The sequence below is a fragment of the Squalius cephalus genome, assembly GCF_949319135.1.
Source record: "Squalius cephalus genome assembly, chromosome: 5".
NCBI lineage: Eukaryota > Metazoa > Chordata > Actinopteri > Cypriniformes > Leuciscidae > Squalius > Squalius cephalus.
Window position 1 is genome coordinate 2,598,121 of NC_137126.1, and position 25,975 is coordinate 2,624,095.

Below are 25,975 nucleotides of genomic sequence, written 5' to 3' on the forward strand. Positions count from 1 at the left end.
CAATACATTCTATTCTATTCTATTCTATTCTATTCTATTCTATTCTATTCTATTCTATTCTATTCTATTCTATTCTATTCTATTCTATTCTATTCTAGTGTTCTGGGTGGCTGCTGACCCAAGTCATAAACCAAAGAGCCACATAACTCATGTAATAGATTAATATATTAAATCTGTACAAAAAATTAATAAAAAAAAAAATAATAATCTGTGCTGCTCAAGAATAAATTGAGCCTTTCATTACAGCGAATGCCTGACAACTGACAACTGCGTCTATAAAAGCATATCAAATGGTGTAATAATATTTAATATATTCGTCACAATAAGTAAGCCTCATTTCATTAAAGTAAATTAGTTGCAAGCATGTTATACTTAGATTTGTGATTAAAATAGTTATTTTTACTAAATATTTTCAGTTGAATTGTTTAAAAACAATTGAAGCCAATTAATATCGCATTACTGAGATTTGCAGCTCCCATTATGCTTTGCATGTGAGTAGAAGAGAATGTTTTTACATAATTGCAGAAGGTTATGCTTTATTCCGATAGACATTCTACTAACCATAAGTAACAAATAAGTCAACTAACTCTCATTAATTTGCAACTACATGTTAACTAACTCTCATTAGAGTATTAGTAGGGTTTGGGTTAGTAGAATAAGTTGACCTAGTTGCAAAGTTACATTTAATCAGTAGAATATCTGTTGAGGAGCGTCAAAATAAAGTGTTATCAGACATTAAACAGACAGTCTACTAATAATGAGAGTTAGTTGAACAATACATTACTCATCGTTAGTACAATGTCTGAAGTGGACTATCAAATAAAAGTGTAACCTTACATAATATACGTTAAGCCAAAAGTCAAGTCAGCTTTATTAATACAGCGCTTTTTACAATACAGATTGTTTCAACAGGAAAATAATGCAACAAAGTTTGTTTTTTGCAACAAAGTGCAGCATAAGTGAATCAAAATGCCTGCATCTGTGTAGTTTTGCTTTGTGTTGGGTTGTATGATCAATTTTTTTCTACTTTACAGAGTTTGTAAATGAAACTGACAGTTGGAATTTTTTTTTTTTTTTTTTATAATGTGTGATTGTCACAATCACAAAACTATAGATCACTGCAGAAGTTTGCCAGATGTCATGGCAACAACAAAGCAAAAACTCTCTGTGACCTTGCGCTTTCAGCTCCATCCTCACTGAAAAATAGAGATGGATAGGAACAAATTACATGTCTGTGTCAGTCACCAAACAGACAGGTTTCGAGTGTGTCCTGCTCTCAGACTAAACGCTGTTGAGCAGATTCTGGCCGTCAGCTGAAGCTTTGAATGTTTGTCCTCATGTTGAAGTCACTTATTTTTTCACTGCATATTTTACATTGTATAATTAGTATTTATTTATAGGTTCGTATTGCAAATGTTCACATCCTAATTTTTTTTTTTTTATGTCTGAGAATACAAATTCTATTTTTTGTCACATGATCCTTCAGAAATCATTCTAATATGACGATTTGCTGCTCAAGAAACATTTACAATGTTACAAAAGATTACTTTCAACAACAAAAAAAAGAAAAAAAAAATCTTCTTTTGAACATTCTATTAATCAAATAATTGTGAGGAGACGAAATGCAACTGAATTCGACATTGATAATAATGTTTCTCGAGCATCAAATCATCATATTAGAATGATTTCTGAAGGATCACGTGACACTGAAGACTGGAGTAATGATGCTGTAAATTCAGCTTTTATCACAGGAATAAATTACATTTCACTATATATTCACATAGAAAACAGTTACTTTAAATTGTAATAATATTTTTACTGTATTTGTGATCAAATAAACGCAACGTTGGTGAGCAGTCTACATGTGCAATCTGTTCTTAGACTGATATTGTACTTAAAAATGATAAACTTTACATGAAATGAAATGTTGTGTTTATCTCCTGTGTTTGCCCTGTAGGGAGGAGGGCATCATGTCTACATATTTCGAGACGGTGGACGATCTGCTTGCGTCGTTCGGTCCAGTGAGGGATTGTTCCAAAGACAACGGAGGATGCCGGAAAAACTTCAAATGTGTTTCAGACAGAAGGATGGACTCTACTGGCTGCATGGTGAGTTGCCATGGTGACCACAGATCATCCACTGGAACATCAGTGTAATAATCGGTCAGGGGTGTGTGTCCCGTACAACGACGTAACTCGCTGCTTCACTATAGGGCTGTCACTTTTGTGAAACAATCCTGTTTGATTTTTGACATATAAGTGTTCATTGAATCGATTGTAAAATCGATTTTCCATGTCTAAAGACGTTTCCATTTTAAGCGCCAAATATGAGCAAATCCACGGACAACTAACAGGCATTAGGACGAACGTAAAGAGGGCGCTGGAGACGCGCACAAGTCAGCAATAGGCTATTCCTGATGATTTATTGGCGTGAAGTTTCGTGCACAATGATAAACAGGAGTGCAACATTCTCCAAAAACAATAAGCAGAGTGGACTGACATTACATCAATGAAGAACATCACTGCCGGCTTCAACATGCCTGTGTTTACGGTTAGAAAAGTCAAACTAATTTCGCCTACGCAGGCGATTGTAGACCGTAGCCCGAATCTGTGTATGTGTGCATGAGACTGTCTGAATACCGGCAGAATTCACACTTTTGTAGTAATAAGAGAGCCATTATGCAGAAGGATATTCTGCTTTTATGTGTGTGTGTGTCAGAGCCTGCAGTCGCTGTGTGACGCGCGTTCACTGCTGGCGTATCGTGACGAGCTGGACGCGCTCGAGAAGCTCGTTAAAATCGATTCCCTATTTTCGTTTTCAAAACTTGTGTTGGTCGGTCTGATCGATTGTGCAATCGATTTTCGAACGTAAAGTGACAGCCCTACTTCACTACCACAGTACGATCTATCGGTGAAGAAATCAACTAGCTAGTCACGACTGTTTCACAAAGCAAATTGGTCGTTCAACCATGTTTGTTTATGACGTCACGACGGCATGTGGTGGAGAAATAACTTTTTTTAATGAATCTGTTTGAGATTGAATTAACGCTAGATGTTTTGCTATAAATTACAGACATGGCATCTGAAGACTATTTCTCATTTTTCTCAGTTATTTCCAGATTCAATCATAGACTCGTTCTTACACACTAGAGCTCGTTCACACATGCACACTCTTCAAAAACGACGCTTTAAATCTTTTGACAAACTAAAAGACGTAAATCACATTTGTATGTATTCTAAAGAAAATATATAGATTGGACTGAATTGCTTGTTTGGCTCAAGATAAAGATTTATTGAGTCATACAATGTCATACAAACTAGAAACGTCTCGGTTACGTATGTAACCCTTGTTCCCTGAGTAGGGAACGGAGACGTTACGTCGCGACGACGAATGTGGTTTTGCTTAGAAAGCCTCTCATCTTCGAGTATATAAACGAGCCAATGGCAAGCAAATGCCATGGGTCTGCGGAATTTGCATAGCGTAACTCCGCCCCACCTCGTGGTTATATAAGGAGGTACGCCGGCAACATGCAGATATGTCTTCGCTGAGGAGCCGAGACTGAACTCAGGCGTTCCAGCGGTACAGCGGAAGTGGCAGGGAGACGTAACGTCTCCGTTCCCTACTCAGGGAACAAGGGTTACATACGTAACCGAGACGTTCCCTTTCGTAGTCACTACAAGTTACGTCTTTTTTCTCAGTTATTTTGCTTTATTTCCAGATTCAATCATAGGCTCGTTCTTACATTGTAGAGCTCGTTCACACATGTGCACTCTTCAAAAACAACTCTTTAAATCTCTTGACAAACTAAAAGACGTAAATCACATTAGTATGTATTCTAAATAGAGGTGGGCATAGATTAATTTTTTTAATCTAGATTAATCTAGATTAATTTAGAAATTAATCTAGATTAATCTAGATTAAAATGGCTCATTTGAATTCTGCCGAAGGCATTCAGAGTATGTGTGCTACCCAAATAATGACTATAAAAGTAAGTCTTTGAGAACGGGTTTCTCAAGCCAGGTGGCGCATTAGACCAGGGGCTCATCTCCTGTTTCCAAAATGCATCACAAACTGCTTGAGAAAGCTGTTCTACTCATAGACTGTAAAAGGTTACTACTGTACTGTTACCGTCCGTAGGCAACATTAGGTAGGCCTATGTTATTATCAACTACTATAGGCTATCATCAATTAGGGATGGGCGATATGGCCTAAAATCCATATTGTGATATACATTGCAGCCTCTTGCGATAACGATATTATAATAAAACCATTTCAGAACAGGTTACACAGACCCTGCTAAACAACTGCTAAATGTTTTTTTTTTTTTTTTTTTTTTTTTTTTTGAAAGGGTGTATGTAGTTTTGAGAACATATATTGTGCAAAACTGTAAGTATACAACATAATTTTGCAGATAAATAAAATTTAAGTACACTAGCTGCAGAGACTTAAGTAGGTCTAATGTTTATTATGGCTTGGAGCTTATGAAACCCCAAATTTAAAATTAGAATATTGTCTAACTGATGTCTTTTCAGTTAAAAAGAAACACAACAACGATTCTTAAAATCGGGCGCTTTTAATAAAAAGAGATTATGTGCTACACCACTCACTAAGATCTATTGGGAATAATACGCGCGCGCTGGTATTCAGTGATATGTTTCGTTTTGAATTTGAGGTGGTAGAACGCATTAGTCGTGTGTTAACTTACCGAACTGTTACACCACACAGTCTACGTCGGACGGCTTAAATACAAACCAAGTCCAAATAATGGATGTTGCACGGATCTTTTACACCAGCTTTCACTTTCAGCCGTGTTTACTTAAGATGACGACGAATATGATGCGTTGCAGCCGAGTGTTCCTCGCGGCCGCGGGTAGATTGCGTCATCATAGCTTGTGTAGCTTGAGCCAGCTCCCAACGCTCCCAACCCAACTTGGAGAATAGATTAACGGCGATATTTTTTTTATCGCGCGATAAGAGTCTCGCGTTAACGCAGCGCGTTAACGCCGATAACGGCCCACCACTAATTCTAAATAAAAGACTGTACTGAATGTCAGATTGCTTATTTTGCTCAAGATCAGGATTTATTGAGTCCACATGTCATGCAAACTAGAAACTCTGCTTCTAACCACAGGTCGAGATCTGTCGCTCAAACACACAACTCTGCGATGCTGTTTGTGAATGTTCATTAGAACGATGGTTTCGGGAAACACCGACTCGTTGAACTGCTGATAACGACTGAACTTGCGAACATAGTTTGCTAACGATGCTTTTGGGAAACACACCCCTGTTATATTGGTGCGTTCAAGTCATCTCGTATAGATCGTATTTACGAGTTGAGCGCACATGAACACAATGTCGTAAATACGAGTGGGGAGCTCGGGATTTTCTTTAAGCCCTGAACTTTACGAGTTGTGGGCGTGTCAGTGAGAAACATGGCGGAATACCACAATACTTCAAGGCAGTGATATTGTCAGGCTTTTCTATTTACAATGCAGTAAGCTATACTGCGAATAAGAGTAAGAATATGATAGCATTATTATATAACAATGCAACAGGTAACGATAAAGTTGGCAGTGGCTTCATAAATTAAGTAAAAACAGTACACATAACAAAATGCACATTTCTTTGTTATTCATTGTCTAGAACAAGAGTTTAAAGGACAAGTTCGGTATTTTACACTTAAAGCCCTGTTTACAGATGGTTTCTGATGAAATGGAACGGTTAAGATTAAAATTTGGACACATGCTGCTGTCCCGAGAATTTTAGATTTCTTTCACTTTCCCCAAAACCTCCAGAATGGGTGTATAGGTATACTCAAACACTCCTTCATAAAACGCATTAAACTTTCGTTTACAAAGAGATGAAACTCACCGAGTGGTCAGGGGTGTTCACTGATATGCTCATACAAAAATCGCTGCAAAAGATGCTTTCCAACAGGTTTTACCATAGTCTTTGTCCAACTCCATTGACTTGTATTGAATGTGCTGTGTGAGGTACGGTATTATTCCGCCGCTTCTTCTTCTTCTGCTTCTTCTGTGTATTCAATGAAATGCCAGCAGTTTGTTTGCAATTGGCAAAGGTGCATTATCGCCATCAACTGGGCTGGAGTGTCTATTATTCAAGCTCAACGGAAGAATGTACGGGTGTGAGACGTTTGGAAAAATAGATCCACAGTTTTACAACGAATGGTAAAACACCTGTTGGAAAGCATCTTTTGCAGCGATTTTTGTGTGAGCATATCAGTGAACACCCCTGACCACTCGGTGAGTTTCAGGTCTTTGTAAACGAAAGTTTAATGCGTTTTATGAAGTATTGTTCCAGTGCACCTATGCAGCCATTCTAGAGGTTTTGGGGAACGCGAAAGAAACCTAAAATTCTCGGGCCAGCAGCATGTGTCCACATTTTAATCTTAACCGTTCCATTTCATCAGAAACGATCTGTAAACAGGGCTTTAAGTGTAAAATACCGAACTTACCCTTTAAGAACCTTACTGTATTTTTGTGTAATTAATTAAGAGAAAATACATCGCCATCTTACTCCGCCGAAAGTGACTTGAATGCGCCTGCCGTCGTAAACACGACTTCCCACCTCGTACGTACGAACTTCCCTGGAGGACTTGAACACACCGTATGACTGACTGTGGTTAAGAGTGTGTGTTGTAGCTGCTCTCGAGCTCTCATTTGAGGAGAACAGCAAATACGTCTCATTACAGGCGGATAAGTTGTTACATGTGCAGATTAAAAGGAAGGGAAATGAGAACAAGGAAATGCAGTTAATGGCTTTTTTGGGAGACGAGCTCTCCTCATAAAGCAAGGAAATTGATGAGCTCACCGCTCTCTGTGCTGATGGATGAATCAATCATGTACAGCAGGATGGGCTTTAATCACTCACACTTTTATTAGGAATAAAAGTCTGACACTGATTTTGCAATCTGATCAGTCGCAGTGCTTTAAAAGAATAGTTCAGCCAAAAATGAAAATGCTCTTATCTTTCACTCGTTCCGAACCCATTTCCTCCGTGCAACACAAAAGGTCACATTTTGAGGAATGTCCTAATCACTCTTTTCTTTTATAATGAAACAAGTCTGTCAAGTGTCAAATTGGACATAAAAAATGATTGGTTCTCACGTGTTTCGTGACATCATGGATGTCAAACCTGACTTAATTTTTGAATATGCTTAATTACATTGCATGTACACTAGTAGTGCACATTTTAAAAGTATTAATACTGTACTTGCAGATAATATACTATTATTGAAATAAAATGCCACTGAAGTGTACTTAAAGAGAATGCACTTTCTTAACACACTGAAGTGCGCTTTCAGGTAATGTAGTCTACAGCAGGGGTTTTCAAACTTTTTGTGTGTGTGGACCACTATTTGTAATCAAGAATTTTCACGGACCACCTCATAATACACAAAATAAAATATGTCTACACAGAGTCCTACCTGAATTAATCTGCACCTCTAAATAGGCTTACCAGCTCTAAAACTATCATTGGTCATCACATCAGTACAACAGGCTTGTTAAAAGAAAGTTTACTGCACACAACGGCTGCCACATATTTTATTTATTTATTTACTCAAGCACCCGAGGGCATAATCAGGTTCATTTGAACAACAGGCTTATTTCCATAGCAATGGAGTATGAAATCTATACAGTAATAAGAACACTGGAATATATTCAACATTTCAAAACCTTTGGTGATTTTAGGGGATTATTAATCTTCAGAGTTTTACAAGTCCTCAAAAAGTACCTAGGCTTGAGTTTGTCCACTTAACAGCACATCCGCAAAACATTTCAGAAACGCGAGATCAAGAAACTAACTGGAAATTAAAATAATAACAGGCCTTATTCATTCCATTTATAAACATTTCGTTTCATATAAACTGCCTATGCCTAACTGTGCGTTCACACCGGACGCGAATAGCGCGTCAAATTCAAAAAGGGATTATGTCAAATTCGCGCCTGCCGCGTCTAGTGATACGCTTGACCACTTTGTATCAATTCGCGCGTCAAGAGCGGAATTGACGCGCGTAAAAACAAAAGTTTGAAAGCGAAATTTCGTCCGGTGTGAACGCACCATTAAAGGCTATGCGTGTGATGTGATAATGAAAACATATTTGCCTCTGCCCTTTTCTCTTCAGAGAACCTGTTGCTATCCACCGAACCAATGTTGTGGTTCTAACGGCACTGAACTTGAATGTCACGGCCGAACACCACTAGGCTTTTTTTAGTAATCACACAATAACTTGACAATTTAATTAAAATGTTACATCAATATCGGCCTACATATTATTTTTACCTTTTTTTTTTTTATGTGAATTTCTTGGTAAAATGAAGGTAAAAAAAAATTATTTTATATTTAATTTTGCCTTTCCACGGACCACCTGCAGTACCCTCACGGACCACTAGTGGTCCGCGGACCACAGTTTGGGAATCGCTGGTCTACAGTAAGATTGGTCTCCATTGTTAGACAGTATATTGGTTAAGGCTGATATTGGTTAACATGAGTGCATGAATGGTGCAGGTATAAAAGCCTTGAATGTAACTCGACACCCTTGCCTCATTTAGCATACGTGGTTCTATGAATATGCAAATGAGCCCCGCCTCCACTCACTCACTCAGCTCAGAGATCCACTGGTTGACGATCACACGTTGATCTGATTGGTTACAAGGTAGTTTGTGACGTCAGAAACACCAGCGATTTCAAAGCGTGTTTTTGAGACTGTCTTTGGTTCACTGCAGTTTTAAGGAGGAAATACTCAGCAATGGTGTCGACTTATGAATTTACACATGGTTTGTCTTAAAGCATATTAAAAACACCACATAGACAAATTAACAACATTAAAAGCTGGATTTTCACCACAAGGGGAATTTAAAGTATTGATGTCTTTTGCCTAATGCTGGTTTAACTCCGTATGGCCCGCATTGCGACCTCATACATTTATATGATTTTTAATCAAAGCATAATCACTTTTATGATTTAGTTGCACACAAAATCTGTTGCTCAATCAATGTTCAATTTATTGTATTTTTTTTGGGGGGAAAAACACATTTTTCCTCCCAGTTGTGCCCTATACAGCATTTCACAAATGTGTTCAAATTCAACATTCAAATAATGTTTTTACAATTCCCTTGTAGTTTGGTCTATCTTAAATGCATCTATAAAAATCTTCATACACATCCAACACCTGTAAGTGTATAACTCCGATCTTAAGCTTGACACTTGGGTACAGCGATACAATTTCCTTCTAACTGCTGGCTGGAGTGGATTCATTTCTGGATCTCTTGACCCGGGCCGAGGTCATGATGCCACTCTGGCTTGTGTTTTACTCTCTTCAGCTTCAGTGACATCGAGAAATTTCAGAGCTTTACCTTCCTCTGCCACTTCTCCACACTCTCAGTAATAGAGGTGAAGTGAACCCTTAAAAGGATTAAGCAGCGATTGCTGCAAATGCCCTAAAAGTGCAGTGCTGATTGTTTTAGGACAGGCTGTGTTTTTATAAGACAGACCGCATTCAGTGCTTGGCAAGATTACAAATGATGTCACTTTCTTTACAAATGCTCGTCTTGCAACAACTCTGTAATGACGACCTAGACTCAAAATCCTTCATGCATTTAGCCGTCCCTTCACTCTTCTCAGATATTTGCTGCTAAATTACAGTTGTACGAACGCTTGCTCTGAGAAAGAGATGTGACATTAATGTCCAGGTACTGATTTATTTATTTTTATTTTTATTTCTCTTACACATCGATCAAAGGAAGACTAAACATCACCTGGACAGGGTTTTTTTTTTTTTTTTTTCACCAAGAAAATAGTGGGGACTTTGAAAGTAAGCCATAGACTCCTCTGCAAAAAAAAATAAAAAAAAGTAAGAATAAAAAAACAAGACAAAGCACATGCACCGTAAAAATCATTGGCATGCGAGCGATGGGAAAGTGATTAATAATAAATATTTTAGTAGTGAAATAGCACAGTCATTAAAAAGAAAAATTAAACATGCACTTCATAGTTGCTGATGGCAAGTATAATTAAGTGGATCTTAATTTCCAAACATATCCTGGGGAAAAAGAAGTACACTTTTGCATTTGTTTAGAAGAATACTTATTACCAAAAGAATACCTTAAAAAAATACACTTGAGTGCAAACTGAATGTAATGTTTTCAGGCACTTACCTGAATGTTATTTACAATTAAATAAAAATGCATATTATACATTGAATAATAAACATTCTAGTTTAATGCAATTAATTGAACTTAAGTGAGTAAAAAACATTTGTAAGTAAGACTTAAGTACATCTTTATAAGTATACTTTAAAGTAATAGAGATCGACTATTTTTGACTGTCAAAATGCCGACGGACACACAGCTACAGTGAGTTGTTCAAAATCTTTCTTTTTAGTAAACTCTGTGTACACAATCAGTGTTCTCAATGCTGGAGTTCATGTGTAGAGCCCCTGGTGAGACTTCCAGCACAGTTTCATGTTGTGTCGAGTCTTCTTAGTGTTTTAAAAATAGCCATTTTTGATGCCGTTCCCCAAGCACTCCCATTCAAAAGGCAAGTTGACCGAAAACGAAAATACGGTCAAACTTAAAAGTGGCGTTTCCATTCTAATTATGCTTTTAAATGAAAGTTTGCCTCAGGTAGATTAACACAAATACCCTAGGTTGCATTTTGGCAAGAGTTATGCTTTAAAGGGAACATACACCCCAAAAATGAAAATTCTGTCATAATTTACTTAACATCAACCCAAATAATTTTCTTTCTTCAATAGTGGTTTTCAAAAGTGCATTATTTGAATTTCTAGATCCCTCCAAAAGCTCAAAGAACAAACCTGAAAGACAAAGAAAGATTAGTGGTCTTACACTGAACAAGCGAGTAATCTCATCTTGAACCACACGTCAGTTCTTGTGACAAAACAAGTCCTTGTGATGACATGTCAAAAGTGTTTAAATACAAAACATATTAATATAGAAATGAAATGTATATAAAAGCTGTTCAGTTCCGTCTTCTGGAGAGAAGCAGGGTATGAATGATGATGATTCATGCTTGATAATCTTCTCCAGCGTTCTCCAGGAGTGGGCGTCCACAGATGAGAGCTGACTCTATAACAACATGATGTTCGGGAGAGCTTTATTACACTTTCTGTGTAGCAACTGCCATTTTTTGGACAATTTTCAACAAGTGCATACTGCTCCGAGAACATAATTTGAACGGTGAAATCCATTATTTATTTTGGAAGGAAAGTTTTCAGCGAGGACCTCTCAGAAATGAAATATACATGAAGAACAACTAATAAGATTGTCCGAGTTTATTCCAGGCTGAGTTGTGAAGGCCGGACTCTTGCCAGTGGGTGATCTTATTAAAATGTTCTACCAGGAAAAGGCCTCTTTCCAATAGCCAACAATTTCTCCTTCTGATTCATTTATTGCTTTTTTTGTCCCTTGTTGCCTGAAAATAGATGAAAAATAGGCTTCTCAACCTCTTTCTGTGATTCTTTCAAACCAGTGCAAACGAGCGATTTGTTCGTGCTGTGGATGAGAAAGACATTCGGTTTCCTCCGTCATGTTCAGTTTTTCACCTCACTGAGCCTAAGGCTACGTCTACATTAATCCTGATACATTTGAAAACGGCATTTTCGTTTATAAACGCTCTCCGTCCACACTAGCGTTTTCAGGCTTTTTCCGACGTTTCAGTGTGGATGAGAAACTTTTGAAAAACGCCTGAAAACTCTAAATTCACCTTTACTGCGCATGCGTAAAACCCCACAAAAGATCATATAATAAATAGATAATGAAAAATGCCAAAATGGAGAGAAAAATATACGTTTTCAAACGAAAACGTATTAGTGTGGACATGGCCTAAAGCCTTTTGCTTACTTTCCTTTAACTTCGGTTAACACATGAATCCAGATACATTCATTTCAAAACGCTCTCCGTCCACACTAACATTTTCAAGCGTTTTCCAAAAGCTTCTCTTCCACACTGAAACATGCGTAGAACCTCATAAAAGCTCACTAAGATGATACAGACTGAACAGACATGATACAGTTCTCATGCTATTATTCTGGCAGGATCATTTTATTTAGCAAAATATCTCAACCTTATATGTTTGGTTGAAAACTGAAGTAATGATGCTGAAAATTCAGCGTTGATCACATAAATAAATTTTACAATGCATTGCAAGAGAAAACAGTTATTTTAATTTGTAATAATATTTCACAGTATTACTGTTTTGTTGTATTAATATTGCAGTATTAATGGATTTTTATTTTATTTTTTATTATTGGCAACGATTAATTGTGATTACTCACATCTAAAATAAAAGTTTGTGTTTACATAATGTGTGTGTACTGTGTATAATTATTTTGTATGTATAAATACACACATATGCATGTATATATTTAAGATTTTTTTTAAATTTATATATAAAATATTTATATTTATATATAATATAAATTATGTATAAGTGTGTGTATATATATATATATATATATATATATATATATATATATATATATACATATACATACATATATATATATATATATATATATATATATATATATATATATATATATATATATATATATATATATATATAAACAGTATGCAAATATTGCTTAAACATATACATGCATGTGTGTTTTTATATATACAAAATAATTATAAACATGCACACACATATATTATGTAAACACAAACTTTTATTTTGAATGTGATTAATTGTGATTAATCATTGTCCAGCACTATTATTTAGCCATTTTCTCAAACTCATCCAGTCTGGAATCTGTAAATCTCCTGTCCAGTCTCATGCAATGTGGCAAAGAGTCAATTTGAATAGTTTAAAGGTACTCTAAGCGATGTCACGCGTTTTCTGGTAAATCCAGTTTGGTTTTCTAAATGGTTCATGACTGTTTCAGGAAGCACGGGAGGGAGAGGGAGGGGACGGGATGAGGAGGAGGGAGGGTCGAGCTAGCCTCCGTTTTGTTTGACAATACTTCGAACGTCAACAAGAAGTGACGTCCCCCAACATCGCTTAGAGCACCTTTAACAGTTCGACAGTAGTGTGACGTCACACTAAACACTTCTCATGTTACTGTAGAACTGCTACTGCGAAAGTGTGGCTACTAGACAGAAAAATACTGTAAATATCATGCTAGATTTTAGCCTGAGGCATTTTTTCCCCCACTTTGTTAGACCCTTAGGGGTTTGTGTGTGCGTGTTTTCTATGTTTAAAAAGTCCACGCTGGGTTGATTTTCATCAAATTCCTTTGTAAAGCATTAAGAAGGCATATTTATTCACACGCAGGGACCTTTTTCTTCCGTGTGTCGGTCCTGTTTAGTTTTTGAAGGCATGTATTCTTTCAAGTGTCTTTATCTATCTCTGCTGCAAATGAAACAGCTTGCGTGTTCGTCATTTGAATTTCCTCCCTGGAGTTCAAGCCAGGTGTGTCCAAACCATTACACTGAGGCGACGGCTCCCTCCTGGGCCATTAGCATAGAGAGAGAAGAAGCCTCCAGACCTGTGAAGAGGTGACCGAGAGACGGATGAATGATGAGCAGAACAGGAGGAGTGGACATGGAAGAAACGTGAAACGAGATGAAGAGCAAGAAGAAAGGACGTATGCTGATTGAGAGCAGAAAATAATGAGACGACAGAGAGCAACACACGTGGAGTCGTTATTGTGGAGGGCTTTTTTGTATGGAATAAAAACAAGTGTAAAAATCACCGTTGGCATGTCATTGGAGTTAGTTAAATTTATAAGGAACAGCAGCATAATACATGCTTTAAATGATGGAAACACACACACACCACCTACAGAAGAAAACATGGTAACACTTTCTATGAAGTCCATGCTTATAATAATATATAATATATATAATATTACATTTATAATATCTTTTTAATAATTTCTAATGCCATGCATTTGCTTTTTCAATGTGCATGCTCATAATCCATTACACACTGATTTATACATTTAGAAAATAGCTCCAGAGACACTTGTTTGTAGTACCAATTAGGCCTTTAATGACTAATGTTTGCATTCATGAATGGTAATTGATTTGTTAAATCTATATCTCATCATTCATATGCATATTGCTTAAAGCAGTTTGGAATTATACTTTTAAAAATATTGTTGCAGTGTTTTGCTAGTATGGTGTAACATAAAAAAAAAAAAAATCAACTGGTTGTAATTATTATTATTATTATTTTTAAGAAATGAAGTAAACAACTTCAAATGTATAATGAACATATCTTCATGATTTCTAAACATTTGCTTTAGGAAAATCACATCCTAAGTTTTCACTTTACTTAAAGCCATCAATGATGCATTTATACTGTATAGGTTAGTAATTGTATTATCACTCACAATAAGTATTTATAAGAAAACAACATGGCAATTAATAACAATATATTCACTTTTTTTGACAGAAATAATTCTGAATAACATTATTGCAATGCAGGTTGCATCAATTCATTCATGGAACCATACGACTGATTATATTAGTACTTATAAATCAGTGTATAATGGATTATGAGCATGCACATTGAAAAGCAAATGCATGACTTAGAAGTAATTATAAAAAAATATATATGAATGTTACTGTAACTGTTCTTATAATGCAGTATTGGTCTTAATGAGTATGTATAAATGTATTTACAAAATAGTAATATTAGGAGCTATAATTCATTATAAGCATGGTCTTCATAGAAATTGTTACCAAAAGATCTGCCACGGCTCGCACTTTTGATTATTTTGATCTCAGTTTATTACCATAATTGGTATCAATAGGCCACCAAGGCAAAAATATGAACATAACATGGCATAACTCAAGACTGAAAAGAGCAACAACTAACACAGTAAAACAGTAAGCCATAATGTGCATGAATTATTCATGCTGTGATGCATGCTGGGAACCAGCCCTGTCTTCAGCACCACAGACATCACAAAATAACAGATTTGTGCAGTGATTGTTCTTGTACAGCTAATTGAGCAGCTGCACATTAGATTATTTCAGTTCCACTCGGAGATTTGTGTCTCCCATCACATCAGGGTTTGTCTGGCTAGTTTTGACCAATAATCCCTTCTGCAATGACTATACAACTCAGTGAGCAAGAAATCTGCTTCTTCAGATCCATTCAAAATTTGCTAATATTTTATTTTATTTTATTTTATTTTATTTTATCTTTGAATTAATAGATGTTAAATTGTATAAATTTCATAATTTATTTAATTTAATTAGACATGCTTTTTGATTACTAAAATTATTTTTAACCATTAAAAATCCATTCTGGAATGGATCCCTTCCAATAAAATAAATAAATACAACAAAAAAATAAAACGGATTTCACAGGGCCATAAAAATGTTATTCAATAAAAGCACACACTCAATTGTTAGTGTCCTTAATGATATCCTGCAGTCATTCTCTATATCATAAATTCCTCCTTTTTTGTCCCGTTCTCCTGTTTTGGCACCATCTGATAAGGTGAAGTTGAGATCTGAATGCCAGGAACAAAGAAATTGGCATGTCATGTGCACATTAAACCAATGAAAAGAGTCTAAACTCACACAGCAGCGTTCACAATCGGCAGAGCTGTGCACAATATGAGATATTCCACAAAAGGTTGCCATTTCAATTTCCGCTCCTTTAATAGTTTAATGAATGCGAGAGCCACAGTATTATATGCAGCAGATATCATCTCTAATCTGAGGCGAGGAGCAATGGGGACAAAATAACAAAACGGCTTTTAGAGTCATTTTCCTCCCCATAATCTTTTGTGTCACTTCTGTCCACAAGTCTCTCTCGTCGTCAGGTTTTCTCTCGAATTGCCTTTAATGTTTGCAGAAACGTGTCGGTTTGAGTTTCTATTTTTGACTGGCATGTAAAGACATGAAGGTGGTTAAATGACAATTTTTGACTCATTCTTTATGTAATTTAAGAGGCTTCTTTTGGGAGCAATAGTGCAGAAGCATATTATAAAACAGATCTTTTAACCACTGATGCTGTCTGTAAGTGTGTCTGTGCCACTCCAGTCTCCATCGAACCGCGGGTCAAACGTCACTCCAGAACAGCTTTATTAGGTCACGCGTGTAATTCCAGAGATTAATAATGAGGGACACGCATTCATTAAGATGAAGGCAGCCGCTTAAATTGCACAGTATCTAATTAAAAACCTGGAGGTGATTAGATTGACTAATGAGAGTAAACACAGACTGAGCCACAGAGGTTTCTGTACTCCTTCATTTCTCTCCTCTCTGCCTTCTGTTCTAATGGAGATCACGACCGCTCGTCTTTTATAGGCGACCATTGAGCGTTTTAAATCAGCGGTTTAGGAATGTGTTGTAAGACATTTTTTATTTTGTTCTCTTAATCTCTGTATTAATGGCGCTCCACGAATAACTCATCGCGTAGACTGATATGGCTCATATAGTGACACTTTTTTTACAAATGGTAAATTGGAAAGAATGAACGAACAAACGAACGAACGAACGAACGAAATTTGTAAGGGTTATTATTAATCCATAAGCTATTGTATGACTTGCATAGCTTATTGCAGTCAATGAAAATAATTTTATACGATTTCAAATACGAAAAGAGATTGCCAGGTATTAGCAGATTTAAGACTGAACTGCTAATTTAATTTCTAAGCTTATTTTCTCCAAAGTCAGCTGCGTATAAATAAGAACACTGATCAGAATAACGGTGTGCTATTTGTTGTTTTATTTTGCTGTTGCTTTTTTTTCTTCTAAAATGGTTTGCTGATTAATTATCATTCTTATGTTCTAAAATGTTGCTAATTTATTTGAAAAAATCCCATTATAAAGATAGCAACCACTTCGCTTTTCATCAGGGTGTTATGAGTGATGTGTATAATATGCAATTCAGTGTATAGAATGCAATGTCAAACATTAGTCATTGTCTCCATGTAAAAATATTGCATTGACTGAAAAAAAAAAAGAAAAAAGAAAGTTGCCAGCCATTGCCATTCAGCAGTGCGATATGGTTTGCTTTCAACATTCTTGCAGTATTTTACAGTAAAAGCAACGTTAAATGTGGCAAATTACTTATAGTGTACTGTAAAATAAATGTACTTTCAGGAAAGCCTCTAATTCAGCAGAAAATACAGTACAGTAAAACAGCTGGTTGCATTACTGTATGTACAAAATGTATTAGTTTTGAAAGCAGGGATGTTAAAATAACCAAAATGAGAGAATATTCTAGTGTTTTGGTGAAAGAAAACATGTATAACCTGAAAGAAGGCAAGTTTTGTGCTGGTGTTTTGGACTCCTCGATTGAAAAATGTAGCACCCATGTGCTTCTGGGAGAACGGTAGAGGTGCCTGCGTATGACCCAAGCATCCATAAACAACACTGTGATGAATATTATATTGCAGACGCAGGACTGATGTTGTCCTATGATCATATCCAATATGAAGAGTCTCTCATTTCTTATCATATGCTGTGTTATATGATCCAGTGCACTCGTCGACCCAGTTCCAGTGTGCTGTAAAAATAATTAATACATGATAACACAACACAAATCTCCCCACCCCCACTCTTAAAAATAAATAAATAAATGTTGTATAAATGCAATGCTGCTCTTTTATTTCTCACTTGATGTTGTTGTTGCTTTCTTTGAATTCATGCAATCTAAAGCCTTTGGTCTTAGTTCACAGTCTCTGCTGGCTCTCTGGGACCGACCCTGTGTGCAGAATGAAAGATCTGACCTGAGAGTGTCTTTGCCATCTTATTTTATAAATATGACATAAAATATGTGTGATTTGATGATCGTACACAGCATGCCTGGATTCATTTTCAGTGCAGACGAGCAAATAAACTGGTCAAGAACTGCATGAAAGAAAGTCTGCGAGGCTTTGGTTAAGAGCTGATACTCTGTTGTCCTACATTTGAAAGCTTTAAGATGTTTGTGCTTGTGTAAATCAATTCAAGTGTCACAGTTATGTTCAGTTTGTTTTAGTATTCATGGACTTTTAGATTGTATTTAGTAGTTTTCTGTCTTCCTTTGTTCATTTTCCCACTCCTCCTTTGTTTCCATGTCCATCGTCATTATGGTTCAGCTGCGTTTAATTAATCAGCCTTGTTTCAATGTGTATTTAAAGTCCCCCTGTGGTGAAAATCCAGCCTTTAATGTTGTTTATATGTGTATGTGGTGTTTTTAATATGCTTTAAGACAAACCATGTGTAAATTCATAAGTCGACACCATTGCTGAGTATTTTCTCCTTAAAACTGCAATGAACCAAAGACAGTCTCAAAAACACGCTTTGAAATCGCTGGTGTTTCTGACGTCACAAACTACCTTGTAACCTATTTAATTAAAAACATAATATAAAAAATACTAAGATCAGGGGGGCCGTTCCTCCCAATCACGCCCCTCCAGTTTTCACTGTCGTTGCCCACGTGGGCGTTGAAGTCCCCCAGTAGAACGACGGAGTCCCCAGTCGGAGCACTTTCCAGCACCCCTCCCAGAGACTCCAAGAAGGCCGGGTACTCTGCACTGCCATTTGGCCCGTAGGCACACACGACAGTGAGAGACCTATCCCCGACCTGTAGGCGCAGGGAAACGACCCTCTTGTTCACGGGGGGGAACTCCAACACGTGGCGGCTGAGCTGGGTAGCTATAAGCAAATCCACACCAGCCCGCCGCCTCTAACCATGGTCAACTCCAGAGTGGTGAAGAGTCCATCCTCTCTCGAGGAGTGTGGTTCCAGATCCCAAACCGTGCGTAGAGGTGATCCCGACTATCTCTAGTCGGAACCTCTCAACCTCACGAACAATCTCAGGCTCCTTCCCCACCAGCGAGGTGACGTTCCACGTCCCTAGAGCTAGTTTTCCGTGTCCAGGGATCGGGTTGTTGAGGCCCCCGCCTTCGACTGCCGCCCGTTCCTCTAAGCACCGGCCCCTTACGGTCCCTCCTGTAGGTGGTGAGCCCACGGAAAGAGGAACGGCCCCCCTGATCTGAACCCGAGTGGTGTTCAGTTATTGGACTTCTGTGCTAGTTACAGTTTGTCCATAACGAACACCATGTTCAAGCATAAGGGTGTCCATCAGTGCATGTGGCACCAGGACACCCTAGGCCGCAGGTCGATGATCAACTTTGTGGTCGTTTTATCTGACCTGCGGCCGTATGTCTTGGACACTCGGGTAAAGAGAGGGGGGGAGCTGTCAACTGATCACCTGGTGGTGAGTTGGATCCGATGGCGGGGGAGGAAGCTGGACAGACTCGGCAGACCCAAGTGTACTGTGAGGGTCTGCTGGGAACGTTTGGCCGAGTCTCCTGTCAGAGAGATCTTCAACTCCCACCTCCGGCGGAGCTTCGACCAGATCCCGAGGGAGGCTGGAGATATTGAGTCCGAGTGGACCATGTTCTCCACCTCCATTGTCGAAGCGGCCACTCGGATCTGTGGCCATAAGGTCTCCGGTGCCTGTCGAGGCGGCAATCCCCGAACCCGGTGGTGGACACCGGAAATAAGGGATGCTGTCAAGCTGAAGAAGGAGTCCTATCGGGCCTGGTTGGCTTGCGGGACTCCTGAGGCAGCTGACGGGTACCGGCAGGCCAAGCGAACTGCAGCCCGGGTGGTTGTGGAGGCAAAAACTCGGGCCTGGGAGGAGTTCGGTGAGGCCATGGAGAAGGACTATCGGCTGGCCTCGAAGAAATTCTGGCAAACTGTCCGGCGCCTCAGGAGAGGGAAGCAGTGCCCTACCAATGCTGTCTACAGTGGAGGTGGGCAGCTGTTGACCTCAACTGGGGATGTCGTTGGACGGTGGAAGGAATACTTTGAGGATCTCCTCAATCCCGCCGTCACGTCTTCCATTGAGGAAGCAGAGGCTGAGGGCTCGGAGGCGGACTCGTCCATCACCCAAGCTGAAGTCACCGAGGTAGTCAAGAAACTCCTCGGTGGCAAGGCACCGGGGGTGGATGAGATCCACCCTGAGTACCTCAAGTCTCTGGATGTTGTGGGGCTGTCTTGGCTGACACGCCTCTGCAGCATCGCGTGGCGGTCGGGGACAGTGCCTCTGGACTGGCAGACCGGGGTGGTGGTCTCTCTTTTTAAGAAGGGGGACCGGAGGAAGTGTTCCAACTACAGGGGGATCACACTTCTCAGCCTCCCTGGGAAAGTCTATGCCAGGGTACTGGAGAGGAGAATACGGCCGATAGTAGAACCTCGGATTCAGGAGGAACAGTGCGGTTTTCGTCCAAGCCGTGGAACACTGGACCAGCTCTATACCCTCTACAGGGTGCTGGAGGTTTCATGGGAGTTTGCCCAACCAGTCCACATGTGCTTTATGGATTTGGAGAAGGCATTCGACTGTGTCCCTCGCGGCGGCCTGTGGAGGGTGCTCCGGAAGTATGGGGTCCGGGGTCCTTTGCTAAGGGCTGTCCGGTCCCTGTACGACCGGAGCAGGAGCTTGGTTTGAATTGCCGGCAGTAAGTCAGATTTCTTCCCGGTGCATGTTGGACTCCAGCAGGGCTGCCCTTTGTCGCCGGTTCTGTTCATAATTTTTATGGACAGAATTTCTAGGCGCAGCCAGGGGCCGGATAGTGTCAGGTTTGGGGACAACACTATTACGTCTCTGCTTTTTGCGGATGATGTTGTGGTGTTGACCCTTTCAGACCGGAAAAGTCGGAAAAGAGTGGCTTGCCCAATTCAGGTTGGTGGATAGTTCCTGCCTCAAGTGGAGGAGTTTAAGTATCCTGGGGTTTTGTTCACGAGTGAGGGAAGGATGGAATGGGAGATTGACAGACGGATCGGTGCAGCTTCTGCAGTAATGCGGTCAATGTACCGGTCTGTCGTGGTGAAGAAAGTTCCTACTCTCACCTATGGTCATGAGCTTTGGATCATGACCGAAAGGACAATATCCCGGATACAGGCGGCCGAAATGAGCTTTCTCCGCAGGGTGGCTGGGCGATCCCTTAGAGATAGGGTGAGAAGCTCAGTCACTCGGGAGGAGCTCAGAGTAGAGCTGCTGCTCCTCCACATCGAGAGGGGTCAGCTGAGGTGGCTCGGGCATCTGTTCCGGATGCCTCCTGGACGCCTTCCCTGGAAGGTGTTCCGGGCACGTCCCCCGGGGAAGACCTAGGACACGCTGGAGAGACTGTGTCTCCCGGCTGGCCTGGGAACGCCTCGGTGTCCCCCGGAAGAGCTAGATGAAGTGTCTAGGGAGAGGGAAGTCTGGGCATCTCTGCTTAGACTGCTACCCCCGCGATCTGGCCCCGGATAAGCGGAAGAAGATGAGATGAGATGAGAATACTAAGATAGTTGTTAAAAATAATAATCATTCATATTACTGTTATTATTAAAGTAAGCTACTTTAATGTATTTGGATTTATGCTTAATATTAATAATATTAATATTAATATTTTTTGCATTAATCATTTATTTATTTATTCTTTTTTTTTTTTTTTTTTTTTGTGATTTGGGAGTGTAATTTTATTCATGAGATTCATGTCTGCACTACAGATCATTCCTTTCACGGCTTTTCATCCACTCATGTTGGTCTGTAACACTTCAAGAAAATAAATTGTGATGGAAATCCTGCCAGACTACAATTGCCATTTCAGTGGATCATATTTGTACTCGCTACATTTGTAAGTATATTCATATAAAACATGAGTCATTAATGTCCAAAGCAGCACGCCTGTATAATGTCATCGTCAACAGATGGACTCCATCATATGTTATCTTCGAGCACATTCCCATCTCCCGCAGGACAGATACGAGATATGTAATGAACATGAAGTGTGTTGAGCGCCTCTGGCCGATGTTGACTGTCATCTTATTCAAATATCTCTTTCATTGACAATCTATCTGTGCATCAGTACCAAAAACACCCTCTCAACAATGATTCTTCCCTATGGGATCTCTCAAGCAAAGGTTAAACATCAAGATTTACATAAAACAGAAACTGATCATAAAAAAATAGTGCAACCTTACCTGTGACACACTCACAGTTATCTACGACTTACCGTGCTTTAAGGCCATTATATACTTCAGGCGAAATCAAAGAACAAAACTGTGACATAATTTTGAACATAATCGGACCTCAGGTTTTACGAACTTCTTTTTACCCCTAAGCAAAAAAGGAAAAAGAAAAACTTTTTCGCAAATCCCAAACATCCAACTTTGCCGTGCAAGTCAACCAACACGATTTGTGGACCATGCACTCAAATACCAAAACTGGATTTACAATTTTCAACCAGACGAATGATACAGTACACGAAAACAGTAAAAGAGGGACACGAACAACATCAAAGAGACTAGAAACGATATGCTTAAAACGGAGACGTTTTTCCTTTGAGTTTTCCACGTACAGACGACACCATTGTCAAAACAATCCCCATTCACACGGATCCGCGAAAACGACTAAAAACGCTGTATTCTGCTGTCAGGCCAGTAGATGGCGATGAAACACTATAGACTGAACATGTAATATGCATGTGCATGATGTCATTGTCTTCAGAGATTCGTGTTTTTGTTGTTTACATGGAGACCGTTTTCAAAAACTTGCACTTTGAAACGCGTTTTAAAAATTGTGCTTTTTCAGGCACCCAAAACGCCGTTGTCGTGTAAATGAACGGCCAAAACGCATACAAAGTTTTTAGTTGAAAACGGTGTTGTGTAAACAGCCAGTTTGGCATGTAAGGATACTCTAGCAACCACATGACAACACCCTGACAAACTGTCACATTTGGACTAGAAAGGCCTCGCTATACTTCAAGCAAAGTTCTTTATCGTTCTTTGTTCAGGGGTAAAACGAAGTTCGGAATACGTGAGCAGCGATATACTGTTATCGAACATCTGACTCCGCCCACACTGCTGAGAGCGACGGTTGGATGAATATGCAAATATTTGCTGCGTGCTTTCCTCTCAATAACAAAATAAACACACATAACAAAACTGAGAAAACAGCAAGCATTTTTTAATAAAGCATAGGAAAAACATCTGTTCATCATAACAACGTGGATGCACAGGCTCTGCAATTCGGCACTCTAGTAGTCACATCATATTTGTTTATTTATATAGCACTTAAAATCAAGCAGCTTTACCGCATTAAACATGGAAAACAGTGTCCATGTCTCATTTCATCGGAAGTACAACTTCATTTTCTACTATTAACAGCTACAGTACAGTATGTGCTCATGTGTGCTCAACACACATCTACCTATTACATAATCGCCACGGACAAGAGGTAAGTTCGCTCTGGCAAGCTGTTTTGAACTTCGAAGTTCGTTTTGGCCTGATTTTGTTCGAAATTACATCACATCAGTTTGTTCTTCTATTTTGCTTGAAGTATATCGGGGCATTATGTCCACTGTCCCTTCCCTCTCTAACTTCCCTCCGTCTCGTTCACTCAGATGCACGTCATTGCTCACGTTGCACGAGTGCCCACTACTGGTGGAACCCTTAAAATGGGTTTAAATGGAATGCTGTGTGTCAATTAAGTGAGAGCGCTGCAACTTGCTGTTTTGACGTCACAATCATGTTGCATTGTGGTCTATGGATCTGCCTAAAGTGTACATGTGAGTAGACTCACTCCCTCTGTTAAAACCGAGGGGTCGAGGGTTTGTCCAAATAAACGTCCCTCATCCACTTGACAAAGTTGAACGCGTTTTTAAAATGGTGCCGGGGATTCCCAGAGGGGAAGTGCTTAGGGAAGACCGCAGGTGTATGGCTGTCTGAAATTACATCTGAAGTTGGGTAGGTATTTTGAATGAGTTTTTACTTTGTGAGTGCTAAAAAGCATGTATAGTATGAATGTGTTTAGTATGAATGTAATCAAGACATACTACATTTGCCATATTGTTATGTGACCTACCAGCGTCAGTTGCGTCACTTAACCTACATTCATAAATCCTCTCCCGTGGCCTTATTGGATAGTAAATTGTCCATCGAATACACACTTCAGAAGTAGTAGGTACTTTTTGCCTAGTCTTTTAGTACTGTGAATTCAGACATACTTCTTTGGTCACATAATGCTTTTCACCTACTATATTTTGGGGGAGTATGTGATTTTGGATGCAGCCTTAGCCTAAAAATGGATTTAAACGCATCCCAGACAGCAGCATAGTGTCGGCCCAGATCCGGCCCACATCTGGTACGCGTGGAATCCACATGTTGCTGTCTGGGATCCTTAGTTTATATGTTATTATTATTTCCTGTGTTTAGCTACATTGGTCTACAATGCTAATTTGTTTCAATAGTAATTATTATCATCACCTGTGTCTTGTTGAGTTCCTCGTTTACCTTTGTATTTAATGTCATTTCCTCACTTTCTGGTTGAGTGTTATTATTACACTTGTTTGTAAAGCTTTTGCATTTGCCTTCTTCTCTGCATCCATTCTAGTTATATTCTTTGTTATTTTTGTTAATAACAGTAAAACTGCACATTAGATCCTCGTCTCCTCTTCCTTTCCTGCCCCGCCGTGACACAAGCATCCTCTAATTTTGCACATGCACATTTTCTTATAAATAATATAATGATCTAATTTGTCTCTCTCTTGCTTCTGAACATGTGGGCTGGTCAGTTTGGCATGTATGTGTAATGGGTGTCTTACTGAGGCTGTGGTTCTTTTCCTGAATTCTATGGCGCTGCCTTGGCAACCCTCATTAACACCCTTTCCTTCCTGAGAAACTGCTTTGTTCGTCATATAATATCACCCCACTGGGAATACACACTGTCTCAGGAGTTTTTATTGTTACCTGGTAACAGAAGGTCCAGACTGGCACGCTGATGTTGACCTCTGTGTCCATCTCTCTCATCTCAAATCATTTGTAGTGCCCAGAAGGATTGAGGCCCATGAAGGATGGTTCGGGTTGCTATGACTACTCACTGGGAACAGACTGTACGGACGGGTTCAATGGAGGCTGTGAGCAGTTGTGTCTTCAGCAACTGGTTCCTCTTCCCGATGACCCGACATCCAGCAATGTGCTCATGTTCTGCGGGTGAGTGCATGCATTTTAATCCAAGCACAGAAATAGCTATACAAGAAGCACAAATACAATTCAATTCATGTTTATTTGTATAGTGCTTTTCACAATACACACTGTTTCAATGCAGAGAGTCAAAGAGTCCACATTACAGTTTAGAGTGATCTGTTATCAGAGGTAACTGTCTAAATTATGTATTTCAGAAATGTACATATACAAATAAGAGTTAGCTAAAAAAAATATATATTATTTTAAACAATGTAATAATTTAAAACTGTCCATCCATCCAGAGAAGGGATTAATTAATACTTTTAATCACCAATGATGCATTAAATTGACCAAAAGTGACAGTAAACACATTATCATATATTTAGTTTACTACATATGAAACATGTACACAATTTATTGGCTGAATGACCTCTCAACGCTGTCACTGTGTGTGTGTGTGTCACTCAGGTGTGTGCAGGAATACAAGCTCGCGGCTGACGGTCGCTCCTGTCTTCTTCTGGCCGATCACTGTGAAGGACCCAAGTGTGTGAGACAAGACTCACGCTTCAATGACACACTCTTCAGTGAGATGCTCCGGGGGTACAATAATAAAAGCCAACAGGTGATCCTGGGACAAGTCTTTCAGATGACCTTCAGGTGAGTTTTTGTCTTTGTGGTGTAAGCTTTTACAGTAACACATTAGTTTAGGGTCCAGTTCTCACTCCATCAAGTTTCAGTTACCATAAAAATAGAAATCATGGTAAAACAACTCAGCAGCCATCATGTATTCCCATGAAGCATTGGGAATGACGAGTCGGTCTCCCTTCTGCAAATGCTGATGTTCTACAAGAACATATATCATATGTAAAATGTGCAACAAGAATTTAATTAAATTTACTTTATACATTCACAATCAGTTATTGTATGTACATATAAATGTTTGGGATCGTCAAAAAAACATCATTTACCACTTTGTTTACAATACATTAATCTGCAGCGCGTTCACGCAACAACATCTGCTCTCGCGT

At 39.1% G+C, this 25,975-nt stretch overlaps 1 protein-coding gene across 1 annotated transcript in view; it reads left to right on the plus strand.

Moving 5' to 3' along the window:
* The window catches only part of astn2 (astrotactin 2), a 479,465-nt gene that overhangs the window by 318,521 nt on the left and 134,969 nt on the right, over window positions 1-25,975 (plus strand). Inside the window, exons 11-13 of the mRNA XM_079872092.1 lie at window positions 1,958-2,108; window positions 24,808-24,974; window positions 25,416-25,604. Coding sequence (XP_079728218.1) covers window positions 1,958-2,108; window positions 24,808-24,974; window positions 25,416-25,604 — 507 coding nt within the window. The remainder of the gene's footprint in view (window positions 1-1,957; window positions 2,109-24,807; window positions 24,975-25,415; window positions 25,605-25,975) is intronic.